Consider the following 23,626-nt stretch of genomic DNA (forward strand, 5'->3'; position numbering starts at 1 on the left):
TGTTTTGTTGCATAACGGCTAAGATTAATTTAACTTCCTGAGTTTTTCTGTGCTGCATCATATACTGATGGTTTCTGCTGTGAAATACTGACAATATTTTSTAACTGCTGAGGTCAAAGTGCGGCGCTGCTGAGGCGACAGAGGATGCAGGAAACAACTAGCAGACCTTAAACTGAACCTGACGCATCTAAAGGAGGCAGCTTCATTTACCTGGAAAATCCTGGTGGTTGTCGGGGTAACTCTGCGCTCGAGGCATCCTGGATTTGGGGTAATCACTGGCAGAAGAAAGAGAAACAACCCGATTCATCCTGAACTTCCAAGATTTAAATCATCGCTATAGCAACCAGGTGCTGACCTGTCCAGCGGGCTGTCCAACGACGGACAGCTTCCAGACGCAGAGTTCTCCGGACTGCTCATCGACAACGGGTCCAACATCTGGAGGACAGAAACACGTCCAGAAAAAAGGTTAACCGTAACCCAGGGAAACCGAGAGCGTCCTCCTGCCTTCAACAAAAACTGGTTCTGGAAGGTGGTCTGATGACCCAAACTGGTTGGTCTGATAACCCAAACTGGTTGGTCTGATGACCCAAACTGGTTGGTCTGATGACCCAAACTGGTTGGTCTGATAACCCAAACTGGTTGGTCTGACAACCCAAACTGTCCCTATGATCTGAAGGATCCTCTGTAGTTCTGGTAGTAAAGGACCACCTGATCTGGAAGACATGAATCCCAGTTTGGGTCAGTCAAAGTGTTGGTACCTGGTCCATGCTCTCTGGGATGAACTCCCCCTCGCTGTTGATGCTGGTGAAGGAGCCGTTCCTCGCCACCTGCTGGAGCGCATCGGGAATGTACCCCGGAGGAGGTGAGCTGCGGTCTGTTGAATGGGAGCCTGGAGAGGACAAAAAGTCACATCCAACGGAGACCTGGAGCCGAGGGGACGCTGGAATCCAGGACATTACTCACCAGCCCGGAAGCCCGTGTTGTCCAGCTCCTCGTGGGACGGCAGGAGGTCCATGTTGGACGAAGCGCTCTGGTGGAACAAAAACACCTGAAGCTGGTTTCTACAATCCATCCCAGAATCAGTGTTTTGCAATCAAATATTTGATATTGCAGTTTAGATTCAGTGAGTTTTGCAGGTTTGTAGTGATTYTGAATTAAATCGGAGCCTGCAGTCTTTTYCAGGAGAAATCCAGACCCATCAGCGACTAATTTAGTTTGAAAAKATTTTTATGAGCCGGAACGTAGCTGCACTGAAACAGTGAACATCTGGAACATGGTGACTGATTTGACCTCCAGGCCGACTGAGGGAGAGTTTACCTGCAGCACCAGCAGGATCTTCAGGCTCTTCATGTGAACGCTGCGGTCCAGCAGCTCCACCGCCTTGTCCAGGTCGTCCTGCGTCGTCAGCGGGATCACCAGCTGCAGCAGCAACAAGCACAGTTAGCGAAAGCACCAAACTGGCCGCCRCCACTCGGCTCTGACYGTACCTCGTTGTTGGTGTAGTGRAGGTCCAAGGTCTGACCAAAGGCCACCCTGGCTTTGGCCTGCAGGTCCTCCAGCTTCAGCGGCCGAGGAAACTGCAGGATCCTGCGGAGAGGGACAGAGGTCAGAGATCAGGAAGGTCAGGACGATGCAACARGACGTGAAAGCTCACCTCTTCTCTCCTTTGAACTCGAACTTCACCCTCACGTCGTTCTGTGGAAACAAAGCAGAGGTCTGTGAGCCTCCGGCCCGGCCGCCGTCTCCCGCTCCCACTGACGACGCTACCTGGTTCTTGGGCGACGAGGCTTTGGGTTTCCCCAACTCCGACAGGAAGGCCGCAGGACGGCTGGAGCGGTGCAGCTCAGCCAAGTCCTGCATGATGGAGTTCAGGGCCTCCTGCTCATCTGGGAGGTCAAACGGGGTCATGAGCACAGCAGAACCGACCGGGCGGACGCCGCCGCTCATTGCTGACCGGCAGACTTACCCATCATGGCGCGGCGACTGACCCAGCAGGTTCGGACGGAGGACTCTCCCATCAAAGGGACTCCCTTCTCCTGCAGCAGCAGATCACAAACCAGATCAGTGAACTGGATCAATGAATCAGATCAACGAACTGCTTTTCAKGATGGAGACCAGAGAAAAATCTACAAGAGACAAAACTCARTTTTCCCCAAATGTTCTGGTTCTGAACATGTAGACTCAGAATGTTCTGCGTTGTCTGGGCTTAATAAAAACCCGGTGGACGAGAACCAGCAGCTGGTCTGACGACCCAGATCTTCCCCGACTCTGGATCCTCACACTGAGCTTCATTTACACTCCCACCCCTCCCCGACCTGTTGCTGGTTCAGGACCGGTCCTGGAGGCCGAGCTCATGTCTGAATCTCTAAACTTCCCTCAAGGCAGCAGTTATTCTGCTTTTCCACAAATATGCTTGTATACGACATTCAAAGCTGATTTAGCATTAATCTTCTGTGTTTAGGTGTCAGCAGTCTCTGAGCGGCTGGGGTCATCAACCATGACCTTTACAGTGAATTTCAGTATGAACACATGAAGTAGTTTGATTTATCAGACAGACCAGAGAGCTCTGCACACAGACACTGAAGATTATCAGAAATATCCACCAGTCTTTATTCCAGACYYGGTCAAAGTCTTGGTAAAACCCGGTGGACACATGATGCCACAGGAAGTGACCGATCGGCACAACTACAKCGTGTAGAAAACTAACATTTAGTCATTTAGTTACATAACTTGTAATAACAGATGTCAATCAATGCCGTTCATCTCTTCTGTCATTTCCCAAATATCTCAGCTGATTTCAGAGGTTTAGGACTTACCCAGTCAGAACTTATCAGATTCTTCTCTGCCTTACTCCTAACAATCATAAAGTTGATCTTTTTGGGATTATATACCAATCAAAACCAATAAAAAGCCACCAAATGGTCAGCGTTCATCAGGTGGCTGATGATGCAGGCAATAATTCACCCAAAGGAGACGACATGCTCCCTTCCTGACTGTCCCAAACATTAAAGCATCAGTTTTCCCTCAGCTCACATTCAGTGACAGAAACCAATATTAATAAACAATTAGATATCTGTGTCCTCCTMTGTTATGAAACTGTTTTCCATGATTCACACGACCAAAGGCATTATTAAAACACAAATACTGACGTTACACATGATCTCCTTTAATGTTTAGCTCTAAACCAAACTGATCCTCCATCGGATTTCAAATYCTCAGTGGACATTTTATCCAAACCACCTGCTCTGTTATCTGTCAGAACGGCATTGTGTAATTCATTCAGTTCCAGTGTTACTCAAGTAAATTAAACTTAATCGCCTTTATTATGTTTTCATCTGAAATAAGGCAAACAAAGTTGTCAGAAGGGACTGTAATAAACGGAATCAGATCAGGATAAGCCCAAATATGGAGCTGATTAATTATCAGTTGTTATGTAAGGCATGAGGAGCAGCTTTCTGTGGTTATCAGGAGATAATTATTACCCAGCTTTAATTGAACTACAGCCCCGGAAGCTAACGGCAACAACTGTTGCTAGCAGGTTTTACATTGCGAACTGCATCATTATGGACATAAATAAGAAGCTAACAGCGTTTAGAAATACAATCCCAAACACAGGTTGTTTGATGAAATGATGAACTGTAACCCTCTCATATAAAGGGTGAAGTTGTTAGCAGGGAGCGGGACACAACGAGCTGTCACATCAGGGAAGTTATCAGGCTAAGCTGATGCTAAACTTTGGGGTTAGCCGCAGCACTAACCAGGCTAATCTACGCTGCAACACAACCGAGACAGAAAAAAATCAAGACTCAAAGCAAGATCCGCCGGAAGTGCCTTCTCACCTGCGGGCTGATTTAATCCCGACTCACTTCCTCATCCACAGGGCCGGTGACAGGAGCCCCGGGCCCTGCGGACAGCAGCTGGAGGAAGCAGAAGTTTGGCTCCCAACTTCACTCGAGTCCTGCTGGGCCACGACGACGGGGCCCGATAAGCTGGCGGTTTATCCCACAGAGTCCCTCCGGAGGTGGGGATGACTAAGCAGGAATATGTCCGACACACTGTCCCCGTGGGTTTGAGACAGAAAGCAGACAGAAATTATTCCACAGCTTTCATTTTGTTGCGCTGCAGACCCCGGTTGATGGTAGCTTCGGTGGCTGTAGACCCACAGATGAGTCAAGATGGCGTTTAGCGAGCACAACTAACCGGAAGTCTACTGCTTTACTTGAAAAACATAAAAGCACGAAGTCTGGTTTTCAAGAAATTTTCATAGTTTTGTTTTATTTTGAAGACAAAGCACCGGAAGTGGCTGTTTTTATTTTAGTGCCGTTGATTGACATTAACCCCTCACCTCATTGGATGAGTCCAACAAAAACACGAGTCAGAAGTGATGTCAGATCACGACAGAAAGAAAAATCTGAGTTCTGACCTGAACTGCTTGTTCAGTTTTTATTTTATTAAGCAAGTAGGTTTTCAAAGGTTTTGTTTTTTAAACAATTTAAAAAAATAAATCAGATTTAAAGTTCTATTTGTTTTCTTTTTCAACTTCACAGTTTGAAATTTAAAGCAAAWATATATATTTTTTTGCTTTAAATCTTTTTTGTTAAAATCTGCTTATGTTGTTCTGGGCCCCCAATTCATCAAAGGACTCCCATAAATACTTTCTTACAGATCGGAGATTTAATATACAAATGCTTGTGCAAAATTAAAATTTTATTGAATTTGATTTGATGGGTTAAGAATAGATAAATTACAAGAGATTAAATTACCAGTTTAATTGTGAACAGTTAAGATCAGATACAACAGGCTTGATATTTCCTTTGTGTTTAAGGTTTGGTCTGTTCATAAATACATCTCAGCACATAAATTATCAAAGGTTGTTGTTTGTAGCAGAGCCAATTAAACTTGGACCCATTTCCCAGATTCTATCGATCTTAAATGCTGTTAGGTTTTCTAATGGGAAACACACAAACCAAGTTAGATCATAGCTTTCTCTTCACAAAGTTTATTCATTTTTAAGAAAACACATGTAACTTTTTTATGAGAAGAGTTTGATTCGGTTTATTTACAAATGTAAAATATGTTTAAAGCCTATATGTCCCAATAAAAATCTTCTGAATTTTTTTTAAAAGCAGTTAAACACCTTAGAAAACGTAAATATATTACATTAAATCATTACTCTAACGCTTATTTATAAAAGAAGATTGGGACAAAAAACAAAACAAAAATACAACAAAACGTTTTCTCCCGAAAAAAGGTTTTACTTTGACTCAATTTCTGCTTTTCCGGTTGGTGGGACAGTTTTTATTTTGAAAACGTTCCCTGCGTCATTTCCGGCTGCTGCAGCATTCTCACAACATACCCGTTTGGGAGCTAGCGCCACATCTACTGTCGGGACGTTTACCGGGACAGAGAAGAGACGAACATGTCAGACACGGTGAGATCTGATCGGTTGAGGATCATGTTGGGTTTCCTCCACGCAGCCACCGGAAACGCGTGTTTTAAAGCGTTTTTTTGTTCGTAGGATCTGGTTATCTAACGGGCTAATGGCTAGCTGAAGTAGCTTCAGGCCCGAAACTCAACAGTTTTAGCTTCTGTTTCGATTCAGTTAGAAAAAAAAAGTTCTGCTAGGAAACAAAAACAGTCCAAATGCCCGAGGCATGCAGAGTGTGAGGTTCGGTGGTGAATCCATCAGAGGAAACCTGCAGGTCTCGCTGACATGTCTCTGTTTGGTTTCTGCTGTTTATTTTCCAGGAGACAAAACCTTCCGGTCAGGATGCGGGCGACAAGAAGGATGGAGAGTACATCAAACTAAAAGTCATCGGCCAGGTCAGGCCACTGGTCATTTTATGCTCATTTACATGAATTAATACGAGCAAATTAATGTTGGATCATCTGCTAATCCCTCCTGCTTCATCCAGATTGCAAGAATAGCAGAAAGTTATCATGTGAGCTGAAGGTGTAAGATTTAAAATGTGTGAAAAGATCGAACCAAAACCACAATAAATGCTTATTTTCTTACGTTTCTCACATAATCTTTGATTTAATTGTGATAAATTTTAGCTAAATGATTTGTAATCGTCTTTTATTCAGCCTTAAGATCAGCTCTGTAATTTTCACCATAATAAGAAACTCGGAGCATTCTGCCCTTCATAAACTAATCGTTATAATTCAATTCTGAAGTTATTCGGCTTGTTTGATGGAGTTAACACATCACATCCTGGCGTATTAATCTGGATGAAACCAGGAGGATTAATCATGAAACCAGATTATTTTGGGTTACAACACAGAGATGATCTGATCTGTTAGCGACTGCGGATCGACTTGGAGGAAAGACTCGTGCAAATTCAGTCTGTTTATCCTGGTATCCCGACTTATTAATCAGTGAATATTTCCTGATCCTGAAATGTTCAGTGTTGGTTCTGAGATTCTGCCCGTTTTAGCATTGAGCAGCTGAAGCTTCACAGCCAGTGGACTCTGAAATATTTAATGCTCTGAAAAGCAGGTCAGATTTTTATAAACAGTTTACTTTATTAGCCCATAGAGTTTCATTTAACTCCTTAATTTTAAATCATCCCACCTCATTTCTCGCAGCACAGCTATGTTTTTATCAATTATCCTTCTAACTTTTAATGTTTGAAAATCACTTAAGTGAAAAAATAGACCCTTTTTGGTAACACAACACCTGTCATGAACATGAAGGAGTCTTTATGAATGTCTGACTGTTGTCATGAAGTGTTGTTCGGTAAATAATGACATTTTTAATGTAAAGTTACTCTAAAAGTCCATTAAAAGTCCCAACTTTGCATTATTTTGGAAATAATGACATTTTAATATAAAGTTTGCATTATTAATGGACTTTCAAGGCAACTTTTAAAGAAACTTGGCATTAAAAGTGTCATTATTTACCAAATGACACTTCATGACAACATTCATAAAGACTCCTTCATGTTCATGACGGGTGTTATGTCATGTTTATGACAGTGTCATGTCAGTCTTATTCACACCCCGTCAAATAAAGTGTTACCAGCTTTTTTCCCCATAAACCGTCCAAATGATGAAGCTCTGCCGATGTTCAGAGAAGCTGCGTAGCAGCGCTATCGGCGCTGATTGGATCAGTTTCTGCAGAACCTCTTCAGGCTCACAACCTAAAATAGATCCGAAGTTTGATATTAAATTAATCTGCGTTTTCCCCCGTGATGCTGCGATGCCTTCAGTCCGAACCGGATCTGGACCGGTCAAATTCAGCAGGACCATAATTTGGTAAAACGTTCATTCCTGCTGGATTTAAACCTCATCAAATGAGCCTGCAGCCGTGTTTCTTCTTCTGTGGTTAAAGCCGTCGCTGCCGTTAGCCTCCGAAGCTTCAGCAGATTTCTGTCTCTGAAAAAGCTGCGCTGTTTCTCTGCACAGGACAGCAGCGAAATCCACTTCAAGGTCAAAATGACGACACATCTAAAGAAGCTGAAAGAGTCCTACAGCCAGAGACAGGTATGACCTCTGACCCCTCCTGACCTCTGACCCCTCCTGCCTTCTGACCCCTGGTGTTTTCTCGTCTGCAGGGCGTCCCAGCCAGCACGTTACGGTTTCTGTTTGAGGGCCAGAGAATCGCAGACAACCAGACTCCCAAAGAGGTAACCAATAACATGGAAAACCCTGGAATAACCTGGGATGACCTGGTCCAGGTTAGTTCAGGTCAGTCTATCCAGGTCCAGGTCTCCCTGTGCTCTACATATGGTTTGGGTCATTCCAGGTTTTTCAAGGTCATTCCAGGTTTTTCCAGGCCCAACATTAACCCAGTCTCTGTCTCTGTCCGCTTCAGCTGGGGATGGAAGACGAAGACGTCATCGAGGTTTATCAAGAACAGACCGGTGGACTTTGGACCGATTAAATTTCCAGTTTCCTCCTTTTTGCTGATTTTCTATTTTATTTTGTATGGATGTAATTTTGGTTCCGTTTCAAACCATCTGGATCTGATCGGGCTTCCAGCGCTGGACGTTAGATTTTACTGCTGATGGTTTCAGGTTCTGGTTTTAATACATGTTTGTTGTTAAATGATAATGTTTTCTGGCTCTGAAGCAATCGAGCGTTTCTGCTTTTGAAAGGTTTAAAGTCTGAAAACGTCCTTGAAATATTCAAACTGAATAGAATCGGATGAAAACGACCAAATGTAGATTTTTATAATTTTTTTCTGATTTGGATTTTATTGAAGTAAAAATCAGCTGATCAGTTTTCAGGGAAGAAAAGGATTTATTCTGACAGAAGCTGAAGCAGCTGCAGTTTGCTCGGTGGGCACCAGGGGGAGCTGGTGGTTTTCAGGGGATCCGCAGCAACTCGCAGAGAGGTCTCACTCTGACTGGTTTCTGCGGGTCGAGCTTTCAGTGAAATGACTGACTTAAACTCGGATCATGTTTTCACCTTAGCGTTAGTGCACCGGAATGCTACGTCTCCTCAGTTGCAGCTTCTGGAATCAGATTTTCTATTTAAGTTTGTCGTTTTAAACTCTGAGGATGGAAATGCTTCCTCTGAGTGAGGATGAAGAGGCTGGCTGTGTAAACTGGGAGATACTTTCTCCACTGCCACTCGCTTCTCCCAGGTGGGGTTAGAAACGGCTCTGCCTCCCTCCAGGCTCATCATCATCATCATCAGGGGAACCGCGATGCAGATGGTTTGAAATTTTGGAAATGAGCTGTTTCTCTTTTTTTCAATAAAATATTTAAGAAAAGTCGACTTTACAGTTTTATTAAACCAGTGTGTTTATTTAGGGGTAAACACAAATGCACACCACACTTTTCAGATTTTTGTTTTAAGAGATTAGGTCATTTGGACCAGACCAGATTTTCAGTCTGCGTGAAACCACTGTTTGGGGAACTGACGGTCTGATGGGATCCTGCAGCTTAACAGGATAAAGATCACAGCTGCCAGGCCTCTGCTGGCAGATAACCTCAGATTATATTCCCATGAATATGAATATGAAACGTGTTGAAGCTCCTTCAGTTTGGGATTAGCGTCCAGGAACTTCGGCTTCCCTCCAAAATAAGAGACTTGGGAATGTTGCATGATGGAACCTTTAAAACTGATTTCTCTGTTCATCTTAAATAAAAACGATGATTACACAAAAACTACAATAAGTTACTAGAAAATATGATTTAAATATTAAAATCACCTGGAGATAAATTAGGATTTGGCTTTCAGCAGCAAAACAATCAGCAGCAACACGACGAAGATGTAGAACTGGGCCTACTGGGCCTAGAGGGAAAGGACCGGTACCAGTAGCAGGACCTGGTCTCTTCATGTCATACTTCCAGTTTCTGGAGAAATAAAGTCAATCAGTTCCAAAGCAGCATTTCTGTTTTTGTCTGAATTGTTGAAGCTGAACAAAGAAAACATTTGGAGAGTTGGAACTGAGAAACAGAGAAACAGATTTCCTCACGATGAGGTTTTCCCACATTGGGCCTCCTGGTCAGGTTTCATGGTTTCAAAGTGCTAGTGGCAGCCGCTCCTCCGGCGGCGGCCTCTGCTCCGGCAGCGGCCTCTGCTCTAGTGGCAGGCTCTCTGTCAGGCACTTGAGCTGCTCCTCGCCCAGCTTGATTTTGTCGTCCAGCTTCCGCTGCTCGATGATGAGCGCAGACTTCATCTTGACGAAGTGGCGGTAGTCGTCCAGGTTCTCGGTGTCAAGGTGAGCCTCCATGATGGCGAACACCAGYCGCTCTCTGCGATCCAAGTTCTCCTTCAGCTCCTTGGCGTCGTCATGCTGCCTCATCAGCAACTTCCGCTTCTCGGTCAGCGTTCGCTGGAGGAGGGAGGAGGCGAGTTAACAACACATTCTGGTAAAGCTTGTTGTAGCTAAAGATAGCGGCAGCTAAAGCYAGTTGCAGCTAAAGCCAGTTGTAGCTAAGGCTAATTAACGCTCRTGACCTCAGCTGTCCCACCTTCTCCTCTGTGGGYGCTCCGTCCTCCAGGGTGTTGAGGGCGTTCTCCACCCGGGCGAGGCGTCCCGACAGTGACAGCAGCAGGCTCACCACCTTGTCCAGGTCGCCCACAAACATGCGAAACCTGTCGATCTGGTTGGGCTGGCAGAGGCGCCGGACGGTGGCATCCACCTGCCGGCCCAGCGCCTCGTTGTCCTCCACGTCTTCCACCAGGCTCTGCCGCGCCTCCCGCAGCACCGCCAGCTTCCTGGCCAGGCTGGACATCAGCTCTTGCTGAAACCCGAAAAATACGGCAAAACAACTTTACTTGTCCGCTCTGAGGCGTGTCGGGGCGTCAGAGGACAGGCTTTACCTTTTTGCTGGCCAGATCGCCGTCCAGCTCGTCCTCGGAGTCCTGCTCGTCCAGCTGCTCCTGCATGTCCTTCATCTTGATGAGCAGCTCAGCTTTGGGAGCTGATGTGTTGTAGTAGGAGGAGCTGGGGACCAGGGAGGCGGAGACAGAGACGTCCTCCTCTTCTCTCCTGAGGAACTACAGGTTGTCATCGTCTAAACTTTACCAGAAATCAAGACGTTCCTTCCCTCCTCTAAATTCTCACTTAATGACCAAATATCACTGAATTATGCTCAAAATTACACAGACAGTTTTAAAAAAAACACATTTAATTTAGATTTACTATTGCAGTCATTCCTCAACAGTTCCTGAGATGTATTTGGTATTAAAGCTGTTCTCCACCAGAGGGCGGACTAACGCCCAGCTGATGTTGGTTAGTTGTTCTGGGACTAATGGAGAAAGTTAGAGCAGGAGTCCAGTCCTCAATCATCCTGCTACTTCTAGCTGCTCTCTGCTCCAGGAGCGTTCATCCGGCTCTGCACTCGGCTGGTAACGAGCGTTTTACCTGATCCAGGTGTGTCGGGCAGAGATGTTGGGGACTGGACTTGGTCCTCGGCTTTAAAGCACCTCTTGTTTTTCTGAGTTTTAGGAACTCATGTGACTCTAAATGGTTAAAGTGTGATATTTTAGGAATAGCTGGTGGTTTGGACCTGCTGGTGCCGGGCGGTCTGGATCCAGTGGACGGCCTTCTGCGCAGCTGGACCGTCTCCAGGACCGGTTCTGGGGCAAACAGCCCCTCCATCAGGTCCATGGTGGTCCTCCTGCCGCTCTGGTCCAGGATGTCCACCAGAGACTTGTCCCTGCCCATTATGTCCCTCGCCAACTCGTCTCTCTTGGCGTCCTCCTCCAGGGTCCGGGCTCCGTCAGGTTCCTGGCCGGGTTCTGGTTCTAGTTCCTGCCGGTTGCATGTGCTGAACGGAGATGCCGGCTCTGCAGGCAGAGAAGATGGGCTGCCGGACTCGGCGCTCTGCGGCAGCTGACCCCGCCGGTCCACGCTGCCTTCGCTGTGGACTATCTGGACCGGAACCGTTCTCACCTGGCCGCTCGCCTCCATCACTGCTGGGTTCTGCGGTTCTGATTCTGACCTGCCGACAGCAGAAAGTGACAAACCTGAGAGAGGCCTGCGGTCTACCTCAATCATCTGGTACCAATTATGTTTTCTTTATTCATTTATCAGAATTTTAGTTAATTTATCACAATGTCAGTTTTACAGTTCAAAGATATTTATTCTACAGATAAAAACCAAAATTCAGCTGAGAAATAAATGAATTATTGTCAGGAACAGAAATACGTTTAAACAAGAACCTTATCTGACTGCAGTTATCCCCATTGATAACGTTTTCCTTCCTCTCAACTTTCCTTTACCATGTTAAGATCAATCTGTGAATAAGCTTTTCATACAATTGTTCAGGACTAAATATAACATTTCTGTATCAGCAATAAATTATTTCACAAGTTTCACTTTTTAATTCCAATTAAATKAACATAAATGAATTTCTTGATGAGGTTACGGAGCAGCTGTGTCTGAAAGTGTGACCGAGTTAAAGGCTTAATGTATTCATGACTTTAATGGCGAATAACGAATGATTTAAATTTCTATGTATTCATGAGTTAAATGGTAAATAACTTATAAATTAAAGTTTAATGTTTGTTATTCATGATTTAAATGGCATCACTTTAAACGACCGGAGCTGCTGCGATGTACCTGAGCTGCGGCTCCTCTTGCGGTTCGACAGGAGCCGACCGAGGTGAAGGAAGTTGGGTCCAGTGCGGCGGCAGAGGACAGATGGACTGGGCGGCACCAGCAGAACCGGTCAGGTCCGGCTGACCGCAGACGAGGAGTTCCCTGGAGGAGGATGTAGGTTCCAGTCCTAAATTACTGGGTGGCGGCCCGGGCTCAGAGTTTGGGCCGATGATATCGGAGGAGAGGGAGGAACCGGCCAGGTTGGGCTTGGTTCTGTGGTCGGCAGCGCCTGGGAAAACCCCCGCGGATCTGGGTACAGGGCCGCGGTCCGGCAACCTTGCCGTCTCTCTATGGGTCAAAATTAAAACCTCATTAGAACCTGGAGGGAAAACAGTCGCATCGTCCTTCCAACAGAAACGGAAGAAATTTAACAAAATGTCTGCAGGGAAAAAACAGAAAAATGGATCCCAACTCGTATCTGAGACTTTTGTCTTGCAGTCCTGATCCAGAGACGAACTAGTAAACCAAACACTTCGCTTTATGGTTAATCTCTTTCTTCACCTTCACAGATTGAACCAACCCATCTTCCGTTCCATCCCTCCATCATAAACAAATGATGAAGATCCTAAACTCCTTCACTTCAAGCTGAGATCCAATCGCAGCCTAGAGGAGGAAATCCTCCTTTTCTGGCTGAAAACCCTGGCCTCAAACTTAGAGGTACGTCTTCAAGATATTAATATCGTAAAAAAGGTTTTGTAACTTGTTGAGAATACAGTTTTGATTATTCTTAGTATAATACAGTTAATCGTAGTTCATGTGAAAACAGTGTATTGAGCAGGATTAGTTTGAACAGCATCTTAGAGGGCTTTAACTGAGAACTATTTTGTGTTATCAGGGAGGAACGAGGCCATAAATCAACTCTGGCACAGAGGCGACGGAGGAGACATGTCCAGCTATCTCCACAGGGAGAGAAAACTCTAAAAACTTAAGGAAAAACAAACTAACAACACATGATAATTATGATCTAATTTGTAGGACATTTTTCTTACCTATTAACAGCACGATTTGATTAGTTGTAGTTTAATTTGTAGTGTTATATTAACACCACTAGTAGTGTCAAACCCCAGCTAAACTGTAACATCAGTTAGTCAAACATATAATCTGAACTAGTATAACATTAATTAGGAAAATGTCTAGAATGAATGTGTTTCGTATTAATTAATTTTTAAATCGGCGCTTTGATCCAAGAGGCTGGAGAAGTTCTGAACCACTTTGCGGTACCAGGCTTTATGTCAATGTAAAAATCACTGCAAAGATCTGTGTGTTTGGATGACTTGCTCAGCAGGTTAATAAAATTCAAGATAACTTTTCGTTGAACCCTGGAAAAACTAGAGGCTTTGGTCCAACCAGGAATTAGGAGTGAGTCCACATTTCAAACTGAGCATGAGAAAAGCTTGCTGTGAAATGACCTTTGGTCTCCCTTGTCCAGAGAGAAGCGCCGTAGTCCTGAAATTAAACAGGTCTCAGAAGGTCAGAAAAAGGTCATTTGAAACTGTTTTCAGCTACACAAGGAGAGAACACGCCTTAATTGCATAAATTAAAAACAAGGAAACACCTTGTCAATAAAACTTTACACCCCAAAGAAACGAATCAGATTTGCTATTGCAGCTGGAATCAATGGAAAGGATATCCTAAAGATCAGGCTGCTCTCAGTAATTGGTTGGGGCTCCGTTAGCATGAATTACTGCATCAGTGTTAGAAGAGGTCAGCCTGGTGCAGTTCAGGGAACATCTTTCTACCGTAACCATCCGTTACTTCCTGTCCTCATTGGGGTTTTGATGAGGAGAGAAAATTGGTGCACAAATCTGAAAAACTGTCTTAAATGTTTTGAAAGCAATTACTTGGTGAACTGTCCTGCAGATTCTGAGTGCCAGACAGTGAACCTCACCTGGCGGGAAAATTGCTCCCCTGTGTTTGAGGATCTCTCCAATGAGAGGAAATCTTCTGAAAGAGAAAAGTCATGTTTAGCATTTCAAAGCAAAATGTACGTAACAGATGAAATATCAGAATCAATTCACATCAACTTTCCTCATGACTTTTCATGAACACAGCAGGAGTTTGGTTTCTGCATTTGGATACATCTCTAATCTCTAATGCTGTGCAGGTCTTCAACATTTGTCTCCTGTCCTGATGAAGTCTGGCATGTTTCTGAAACATCAAACCAAACATAATCTTGCTCACCTGTGTGTAGAAGTCTGCAGAAGGTGAGGATCTGGATCTCTCATGGATGCAAACACCTTTCTCTTCTGCAGTAGCATCTAGAATGTTGTCTGCTGAGTGGCATCGCCCTTGCGTTTTGGCATCAGGAGGCTTTTTCTGCTTGTTCCAGGTGGCCTGGTACTCAGCGAAGGTACCCAGTCTCTGCTGTTCCAGTAAAACCTGCTTTTCTCCAGGACTCTGCTCGTCTGTGTGTGGCTGAGACTGATCATTGCCTCCAGAAGGAAAGGTCTCTCCTGACTTGCTTGTGTCATCTTGGCTTGGGTTAAGGTTTGAACCATGACCTGACTCCAGCACAGGCCTGGGGAACGAAGGTTTGGTCTCAAAGAACTTTCTCTGTTGCTCTGAGCCGCTCTGGGGTTCTCCATCCACTCCCACTTTGTCTATCTTGTCCGGCTCTGAGAAAGAATGTGTCCTTTTGGCCGGATGGAATCGCCTACGTCCCCTGATTCGCCCATAGGATGCTTTAAGAACCTGTGCCTCTGGACCCAGGGGTTCGAGGTCTCGTCTCTGGAAGGAGGTGGCCTGAAGGACTCTTGCCTGGGCCTCTTTTAAATGGTCCTTGTAGGTATTTGAGGAAGCAGACGCTTCCATGGACTTCCACTCTTCTGCATCATCTTCCTCAACCTCGTACATCAGGGTTGCAGCGCTTCGGCTCTTCTGCAGCTGGGCTCTCTTCTGCTGGATCTCCTTACGAAGGGTGGTGGCATAGCGGTCACTGCGACGACTTGCTTTCCCACTGTTGGTTGTGGTTTCACAGACATCCTCGGTGGAAATCAGAGATGTTGTAGGAGCTGCTGCCTGCCTCTCTGCCAACGTCTGATTCTCTTGAGCCAGGAAGTGGAGAAGGGGAGTTTTCAGATTTGATATTCTGTGATCCTCTTGAGGCATCCACGGGTCTTGGTGTCTTGAAAGACCAACCTTATGATCAATACTCTGATGGAGTGTTTTCATCTCATCACTAGCTCTCTTTGAAGGTTCTTCTGTGCTTTGAAGAGAAGTTTCGTAGTACACACCGTTCCCATTGTGGTCTTGATTTTCACAGTGAGGTATCTGGGACTGAGGTGTAGGGTGTTTGGCCTTAGCGTTTGCCTTTAGGGAGCTGTGGAAACCTGACTCCATACAGTTCATCTGTTGGGATTTTTCCGTTTCTCCTCTCCATCCCCCAGCTTTACTCTGTCTGGCCTTTAACTCGCCAGTCTGCATTGGATGATGACCTGAAGGGCCAAGGTGTCGGCTGTGCCCTCGGCTGTCCTGTCCCGTCATGGCTGCTGTGGAGTGCCGAGTGTGTTTTCGACTGAAGGCGTTAGAGGGCAGATCTTGGAGGCTCCGATAGTAGCTCCCAACACTTTGAGTTGGTGGAGCCGTCCTGGTCTGAAGGTAGAAGGGGCTTTCATCACTGCATTGCCTGTGGTGGGCAGGAGACTGGACATAATGCGGCTGGCTGACATCACTGCTGGACAGAGAGAAGAACTTGTTGGGGTGCAGCTGGTTCTGAAATCGGAGGCAGTTCTGGTTGTTTTCTGTCAGCTTTTCAAAAGAGTTGCCATGACTGTCTGTTGGACCTTCAGAGTATGGAAACACCTTGGCTGCAGCAAAGCTGTCACTGTACAGCGGTAGTGGCGGAGGAGGAGGAGACTGGGGTTTTTTCTTCTCTGGTACCTGCCACATTGGGCCGACACCGGCTCTGCCTGGAGCGGAAACCCGAGATGCCGGCTGCTCCTCGCCCCGTGGCCCCTGCCAGCCTCCGTTCCCGAGAGCTGGCTGCAGGAATCTGTGTCGTTCATTCTGCTGAGATCCTTCACTCTGAAGACCCTTAAAGAAAATGTTTTCAGTGCTGGTGCCTTTCCTGCCAGACATGCTGGAATGGAAAACAGGAGGACTGGAGCTGCCAGAGAAGCAGCTGAAGGCCGAGTCTCTTTTAGCTCCGGATCCAGAAAACGGTTCAGAGCCGTCCATGTACTGAGGCGGAGAAAGACAGCCAGGCGGGTACGGAGGGGAAGGACGCTCCAGTCTCTCCATGCTGTCCACTGAGCTGAGCTGATTGCTGTGTTGAGTCTTCTCAGTCTTAGTTGACTCTTTGGACCTTTTGATAAAGAAAACTGCTTGAACAACTCTTGAATCATTAATGGAGGAAAGCAGGAAGCCTAAATTTCTTACCTGGCTTCATGTTGTGGCTGCCAGAGCGGCGCTGTGGCGGCCCGGGATCCAGCGGGCTCAGACTCCTCTTCTGTCAGCTTGGAGGAGTGCCAGGAATGGGGCCGGACCCCCGGGTCATGTTTCCTGCAGAGCAGAGCCAATACGACRCCGAGTGGTTGACATCCAAACTAGCTACAGTTTTCATCAGGAAGATAAACGGCAGGAGTGTGCAGAGTTCAATAGTTCAGCTTTCTGCTACCTTCTCACTTCACTGGCTGCTCCAAGCACCACTTATTAATACCATAGTTCAGTTTAATTACAGGAACTAATTATGATTATATAAAAAAACTTGCAACCAAATTTATCATTTACACCCTGACAGACACAGAGCAAATGAAACTGAAATGATTTTTATTGAACGCACCCCTTGAAGCGGTTCTTCCTGGAGAGCATGGAGAGGAAAAGGAGCGCACACTTTCATTTGGTTATTTAGTAAAGTAATTTTGAATAAAAATGAAATGTAAAGAAAGAGAAAACAGAGACTCTACATGATGTGGCTAGACATGGAAACATCTATTATGTCTTAATAATATCATTAAAGCTACCATGAAATAGATTTACAGTCCTAAGAAACGCAAAATCACATCACAGCCACAATGCAACCAATAAACATGTTATAAACATGTAGTTCCCACAGTGATCACCACTACAACCAGTCGTTCACATGAACACCAAGCAGACTGGAGCGACTACAGGAAACACCTTCTATACCTCATAGAGCTGCGTAAGATCTTGGAGAGGAAATTTCTGGCCACATGAACCTCGTTTTCTGACGGCATTGTTCGCCGTGACACGACATCCACCATTTCAGCCTGAAGGCAGAAACGTGGCGATCAATGGGAATGAAACAGAATCCAGTTTGAAATCAGGAACATGAACTGGATTCACTCCAGTTGAGGCTTTCAGCGCAAACAAATCAACTCCTTATCACTTAAACCTAAACTCTTGAGCGAAATACATAGAAAATACTTCAATGATCAGTGAATTATTGTTTTAACCAAAGGAAGTTACTGGATGGTTTCCATGACGATCCGGGCACTCTCCTTTAGGAGTGTTAAATAATCTGTAATTCAGATTATTTCACTTGACTGAGATCAATAAAACAATTTTAAATAGACTCCGACTGGCACCAGATAAGACGTGGAAGTTTCTGAAATTATTCCTTGACCTGGCAGTACTTAACGAAAGACATAGTGGAGGGCTTTCAAAATAAGAGTGGAGGGCTTTCAAAATAAGAGGGCCTTGGCAGTCATTTCCATATTTTTGGTGAAATTGTCTGTTTTTGAGCGACCTCCAGATTGGAAGGATGCTCAGAGGTTCATGTGACGTAAGCATGGTTTTCTACAGAATATTAAAAGTTTATCATGGCCTGAGGTGAAACACCTGAGCCAGGTGAAGGTTTACCTGCCCTGGTTTCAACTTTAACTCCACCTAGCTGCATTCTTCCAACAAAGGAATGCAGCCAGGCGTTTCCCAACTAAGCTGAGACATCTGTACTGGCCATCTTCCAGTCGGTTGGGGCCTTTCCAGTCACTGCACTGTGACACAACATGTAAAGGCAGCTCTGGCTAAAATATCCAACAGATTGAAAACGGTGCAAAGCATCTTTCCTGTGTTCTTATTCATAAAACTTAAATCCCTTTTGCTCCTCTGTGAAGCATAAAGTGAGAGCCGCATCACCCCAAGCCTCCACAAAGAAACCAAACGCGTTTGTGTTTCAGGACAGGAAAATTACGCACAAAATTGTCAGAGATAGATTGTTATGACCAAATCTCCTAAAGGACTTATCTCTAAGATAAACAGTTTATTATCTGGCTCCGACTCCTCGGGTTATGATGCTATGAAGCTGGTGTGGGAGCTTGACCTCGGGTTGACGTTCAATCCAGCAGATTGGGAGGAAATCTGTAATGGGGTTTTCCTCAACTGCACCTCAGTTTCTATACATGAGCAGAACTTTAAATTCTTCTACCAAACTTATTATACACCTGTTCGCCTATGGAGAATGTTTCCTGATGCTTCAGATCTTTGTCATAAATGCAAAATACATAGGGGCACATTTATTCACTTATTTTGGTCTTGCAACTGTATTCAAATTTTCTGGAAAGCTGTTGAACTGATGATTCAAGAGATCGTTGGTGAACAGTTCTCACCAACTCCGTCCCTCTGTCTTCTTAATGATGCTCCAGACTCTCTACCTAATGCAGATACTAAACATCTGCTTGTAATCCTCTTATTTCTGGCCATGAAATGTAAACTCCCGAGGTGGTCAGCACCACAGGCCCCTACAGTTGATATGTGGATACCACAAATCTCTGCCATCGTCACAGTTGAACAACTGACTCAAAAGTCGCACAGATTCTGGAGGATCTGGAGCCCAATGCAGTCTCTCTTACAGATACTCTGATCTCAGCTGGAGATGTGGACTATCCTCTCCATCCTTTCTTTTCTTTCTTTTTTATGTACTTATTTATTTTTCTTACATTCAGTGTATTACTGACTTGGTGGTCCGACAACTTTGAACTATATTTGTCTCTCTGTATTTCGCGTATGTATTTGGACACTGCCGTGCTCCTTGTTGATTTGGGGTGGGTTGTTTTTGTTTACTTTTGTCAGTGTTTATATAAAGCTCTGAAAATAAAAAAATAGAGAGATTAGAAGCCTTTGTTTGTCTGCTAATGCTAATCCACAAGGTGGCTATTTCTGTAGCCAGCCTCGTGGGTCACTCAGCAGCAAAACAAGAACAAAACCGTTTCAGCCTTGAACATTTGAAAGATACAGACATTCGTTATCAGGTTTCTGAAAAGTGTCAGATAAGCAAAAGAAAATGGTTAAAAATGGTTAAATACACTCAGCCTTGTCAGCACAGGCTTTGCATTAGCATCATGAACCTCTTGCTGCAGCAGGTCAGCTGAGTCACTTAAACAGCAGCTGACGTTTAATCACAACACTTGGCCCGCGGGGTAAGAAATGTTGAGAAAAATCGACTGAAACGAGGAAGAATCGACATAATGATGGTTACAGATCAACAAGGTTCACTTTACTAAATGAGAAATACTCCTGAGAACAGCAAGAAACTCTAAACCTGAAGAAAAACACATCTGTGTCAAGCAGCAGAGTTCAAGTGACTTTCAAACTTACCAACAATCCCAGAACCACTTAAGAGACCATCACTGGTCTCACTGGTCCCACAGAAAGCAGGCAGAAGCCTTCCTCCCTCCTCTTCCTCACCACCTTGCTATGTGCAGCAGATTTCCTTCGGGATTATAACGGGGATTTGAGACGAGGGAGGAGTTTCTGTCCTCGCTCTAATCTAGTGTTTGTGCAGCGACGAGGATCCTGGACAACGTGAATAACGTCAAGTTACGAAAGCAAGAGTTGTGAACTCTTACCATGGAGTGGGAACGACTGAATGTTGTGACTTTAAGTGTAATCTGAGAGATGAAGGAGTGAAGCTTTTAATCAGCCGGTCACATTCCATCGACTTCCTGTTTCCTCAACCTGCAGTTCTTATACTTTAGCTGAACATCCAGCTCAGTGTGCTTGTCAGCAGAGAAAACACACAGAGGAATGTGTGTGTGTGTTTTCTCATTGTCGCCCTGCGGGGGAGCAGAGGTCACATGACACGTTACTCATCTAGGATGAAGTTTCTGAACATGAGTGACCTGCCAGCAGGTGGTGCCGTTTCCCAGCAGTGGACAGTGAGGGGAGCTGGGAGGGAGATTTCAACGCTTCAGCAGCTTTCTGCTCTAAAATTTAAATTGTTTTTAATTTTTACTCGTTTAATAATTTTCTCCATTTGGATCAAAAAGCTTCAGATTTATTTCTTTCATCACCCTGATTGTCAGCAGCCTGTGGGGCGTGGCCCCCCACATGGGCCCCCCACAACCCCTCCTGCCCCTACTGGCCCCATGGACACAAACACAAAGTGCCTCCATCATCACTGCCAGGCTTATCGGCATTAGCAGCAACAACAGGCGGCCCAGCTGGACCAGAACCTGCAGCAGAACCGGACCCTAACCCATCCTGATGTAGAACTGGACCCCAACCCATCCTGCAGCAGCAGAACCTTCCCAGCACCACGCCTCGCCTCTTTGTGTTCTGGAAACTCAAATTATTGACAGAAAATATTCTGAATAAAATGTTGGAAAGCTTCATAGCTACTTGTCAGCCAATCCAGGAACAGCGTTCATGTTCCTTGCTGCTGATTGGCTGAATGTGGATGTCGGCCATGATGGTTCCCACTGAGCTCGTTCACATATTAATGTCATTAATCTGAAGTTAGCTGATGCTAGCTAATGATAGCTGGGCTTCACTGTAAACATGTTGCTTCCTTCTGAATGTGATGACAAAAATGAAAAAAAAAAATTCTTCGTGTTGAAGAAAAGATCTAATTATTTAAAACTTGGTTCATTTTATAGCCCAAATATGGAAATATTAAATAACTTTAATATCAGGGTTATTAAGTCATGGGCCTTAAAAAGACGTTAGATGATGTCATGGTTTAGATAAAACTGTTTTATTGAGGTTGGCGTTATTAAAACAGACATAATTAGTTGCAGCTTCAGCCCAGATTTTTAAGACTGATGAAGATTCTGTAACCGAGCAACAAGCCCAAACATTAACACCGAACCGACACGCATCAGGAAACAGACACATTACACCATCTGAAGCTGAGCTCGTCTACGTTTGGACCTTAGAGTTTAAAAAAGTTCAGCAAACCTTTTGGTCGCGTTTGATTCCCAGCGCTGAGGAAAACCTGCTGCTCTCCTTCATCTGATGAAACAGGAAGTACCTGCAGGCTTATCTCGTCTCAGCAAACATGTCCAGAGAGGGACAGACAGGAGCGCCCGCCCTGACCTGATTGGCCTGTCCCACCAGGCAGCCCGGGCCGAACCACTGCTGCTGCCGGGGGCTCCGACAGAAACCCGGCCGCTCTGCTCTGGTCTCTGACCCGCCCACATCCACCGCTTCCACAGCAACAGGTTGCTGCAACTCCTGTCCCTCTGCAGCTTTGAAGCCTGTAATTGGATTCAGGCTGTAAGACCGGAGCGGATCTGTGTGTGTAGCTCTATGTGCACGGGACTGCAGAGCAGCGTGGCGTGAAGAAGCTCTTAGGAAGCAGTTAAAGGTTATTCTTATCGAAAAGCCTCGGGATCACTGAGACGAAAGCCAAACTGAGACGCACAAAACTGATTTTCACAAGAGAAAAAAACAGCAGGAAGTAAGAAACCAGCTGCAGTTAGACTGGAAGAACCAACCCGACCAAGTAAAGATCCGACCAATTAACAAACCAATAGAAATCAGTCGTTTTTAAATTTCAGGTCTGGTAGTTTTCATGATCTTCACACATTTTGCACCAAATAACTGATGTATTTTACTAACATCCCAGTATTTTAATAAATATTTTAAATAATAAAGTTGGAAACACTGAGTGTGAAAAACTAGAACAGGGCAAATCAATGGCATGTTGTCTTAAATTAGCTATAAAACGATCATGAGTGAAGAAATTGTTTTCTTTTGCCAGTGTTGTAACTTTATGTGCACTCTGTCAGTACTAAACATCTCATTTTCACAGAGTGCTTGAAATCAACCGCAAATTCAAAATGATCCCTCTGCATGTGATCCATTCTATAGTGAATGGATCACTATATTAATCTGCATTTTATGAACAGAGATTTCAGTTGAAGATTTTCCTATTTCTACTCATGTCTTGTATGAACCATTGTGTTGTGCATTAATATCAAAGTGAAGCATTGCATACGTTTTGGACAACTTTCATCTGCAGTTTTGGCTGCTAGCTTTTTTTTTTTTTAGCTTTACGGCTTTTTGCATGTTTCCTAATTTGTAACAAATTCCACCTTTTGAATAATGTCGCTGACAACTGAACTCTTCAAGGTATTCTAATTTGTTGGGATGCACCTGCTCACATTAGCTAGCTTGTCTGTAAGATTGTGTTATCATGTTGCTCCTTTACAGCAGCAACAGTAGCAGAGTTCATAACTATGCACATTTATGACAAAAACTGATTCGCAAGGAGAAAAGGGCCAAACGTTGGTGCACATGTGAGAAGAAAACTTCTAGCGTGAGGGGGAGTTGTCCCTTAACCTTATAAGGGGTTTGAGTGGGTGTGCTGAAACGTTCTTCACTCTGGGGGATACCTGCTGGCAGAGTATGATTGAAGCAGGAATGACTGACAGCTTGATTTGACAAATACCTGAGAAGCTGAAAAGAAAAAAAGGATCCAGCATCCATTGCACCTTTTGGGATTGATGCTGCATGTTGATTCGACCAGCTTCGAGCTTTTTCATTACACTGAGTGTAGTTGATTGAATTTCCTCCACCACTTTCTGAAGTGTATAAATGGAGCCACTGTATACAGAATTCATCACCTTGATGACGAGAGAATATGAGCCAGAGGTTTTCATAATTTATTTTCTTAACAAAATCCATAATTTTCTTGCTGTATTTTACAGTGCTGAAAGGCAAGATGCTTTGGACATCTTTGACTCAAGTAGCAGTATCAACAAATAGACGAGCTGTGATGTCTTCAAGGACGTCCTTCAGCTGTAGTTATCCCTTTGACTGTGTCTCCTCAAGAACTTTTATCCGATCTTCAATGGTCTTTAATTCCTGCTGCAAAACTGAAACCTAAACAAACAAGGTGATAGAATACACCTAAAATTAACTATTACCACAATCACAACTCAAGTACAGCCATGTTCACATAATAGAAAACAAATAATTTTAATGTCTAGGGTTTTAGTTGTCAAGAAACTGACAAAACACCTGGGGCCTCAAACATTGTGCACACGCAAAAAATGTGTGGCGCAAAGTTGTACCCACAACTTGGGATGTATAAAAATGAATGGAGCGCGACAGTAAACGTTCAGAAACTAATTGGCTTCTTCTTGAAAATGTGTGGCAGCCATACAAAACTTTTCTGTGGAAAACAAACTACAAAGCACCAGAGCCCACCTGAGTACACTGAACGCTGACTCTATTCACTGTTATTTAACATTAGTATCATCAAAACCAGGCACGTGCAGAGATGAATGAATGCTGGTGAGGAAATTCAGACATTTTGGAGCAGAGGTGAATCTAAAGGTTGCAGGATGGTAGGTAGCCCTTGAGGACTGGAGTTGGTGACCC

General features: G+C 44.6%; 4 protein-coding genes and 1 long non-coding RNA gene across 9 annotated transcripts in view; 2 read left to right on the forward strand and 3 right to left on the reverse strand.

Annotated features, from left to right (window-relative positions):
- Positions 1-4,181, reverse strand: part of LOC103457092 (mitogen-activated protein kinase kinase kinase 2) — an 8,022-nt gene extending 3,841 nt beyond the window's left edge. The window contains exons 1-11 of the mRNA XM_008397033.1: positions 3,840-4,181; positions 1,967-2,036; positions 1,768-1,886; positions 1,655-1,695; positions 1,488-1,587; positions 1,318-1,419; positions 964-1,030; positions 759-889; positions 356-435; positions 211-275; positions 89-129 (exon numbers count right to left, since the gene is read on the reverse strand). Coding sequence (XP_008395255.1) covers positions 89-129; positions 211-275; positions 356-435; positions 759-889; positions 964-1,030; positions 1,318-1,419; positions 1,488-1,587; positions 1,655-1,695; positions 1,768-1,886; positions 1,967-2,018 — 798 coding nt within the window. The 5' untranslated portion in view covers positions 2,019-2,036; positions 3,840-4,181. The remainder of the gene's footprint in view (positions 1-88; positions 130-210; positions 276-355; positions 436-758; positions 890-963; positions 1,031-1,317; positions 1,420-1,487; positions 1,588-1,654; positions 1,696-1,767; positions 1,887-1,966; positions 2,037-3,839) is intronic.
- Positions 4,182-5,318: 1,137 nt separating this feature from the next.
- sumo1 (small ubiquitin like modifier 1) lies at positions 5,319-9,376 on the forward strand. The gene is made up of 5 exons (XM_008396154.1): positions 5,319-5,431; positions 5,749-5,823; positions 7,408-7,485; positions 7,557-7,628; positions 7,817-9,376. The coding sequence occupies exons 1-5, from the start codon at positions 5,420-5,422 to the stop codon at positions 7,883-7,885; spliced, it is 306 nt and encodes a 101-aa protein (XP_008394376.1). The 5' UTR covers positions 5,319-5,419; the 3' UTR covers positions 7,886-9,376.
- LOC103456545 (protein Shroom2-like) lies at positions 8,733-21,781 on the reverse strand. Of its 5 annotated transcripts, none has more exons than XM_008396179.2 (11): positions 21,197-21,781; positions 17,189-17,289; positions 16,842-16,859; positions 16,439-16,561; positions 14,243-16,364; positions 13,950-14,002; positions 12,023-12,349; positions 10,968-11,402; positions 10,279-10,447; positions 9,927-10,199; positions 8,733-9,787 (listed from the first exon to the last, which is right to left on the reverse strand). In XM_008396179.2, the coding sequence occupies exons 1-11, from the start codon at positions 21,248-21,250 to the stop codon at positions 9,473-9,475; spliced, it is 3,990 nt and encodes a 1,329-aa protein (XP_008394401.1). In that variant the 5' UTR covers positions 21,251-21,781; the 3' UTR covers positions 8,733-9,472. The 5 variants fall into 5 exon arrangements, with proteins under 5 accessions (XP_008394401.1, XP_008394393.1, XP_008394409.1 ...); XM_008396171.2 differs by having other exon boundaries at positions 13,950-14,005; XM_008396187.2 differs by lacking the exon at positions 21,197-21,781 and adding an exon at positions 19,616-20,071 and having other exon boundaries at positions 13,950-14,005.
- LOC103456541 (uncharacterized) lies at positions 11,372-13,389 on the forward strand. The gene is made up of 3 exons (XR_532272.1): positions 11,372-11,461; positions 12,571-12,718; positions 12,897-13,389. It is a non-coding gene; the product is annotated as an uncharacterized LOC103456541 (long non-coding RNA).
- Positions 21,782-22,882: 1,101 nt separating the features above from the next.
- vars2 (valyl-tRNA synthetase 2, mitochondrial) overlaps positions 22,883-23,626 on the reverse strand; it is a 28,998-nt gene continuing 28,254 nt past the window's right edge. Inside the window, exon 29 of the mRNA XM_017309157.1 lies at positions 22,883-23,125. Within this exon, the coding sequence (XP_017164646.1) occupies positions 23,048-23,125 (78 nt within the window). The 3' untranslated portion in view covers positions 22,883-23,047. The remainder of the gene's footprint in view (positions 23,126-23,626) is intronic.

The sequence above is a fragment of the Poecilia reticulata genome, linkage group LG2 (assembly GCF_000633615.1).
Source record: "Poecilia reticulata strain Guanapo linkage group LG2, Guppy_female_1.0+MT, whole genome shotgun sequence".
Lineage (NCBI taxonomy): Eukaryota > Metazoa > Chordata > Actinopteri > Cyprinodontiformes > Poeciliidae > Poecilia > Poecilia reticulata.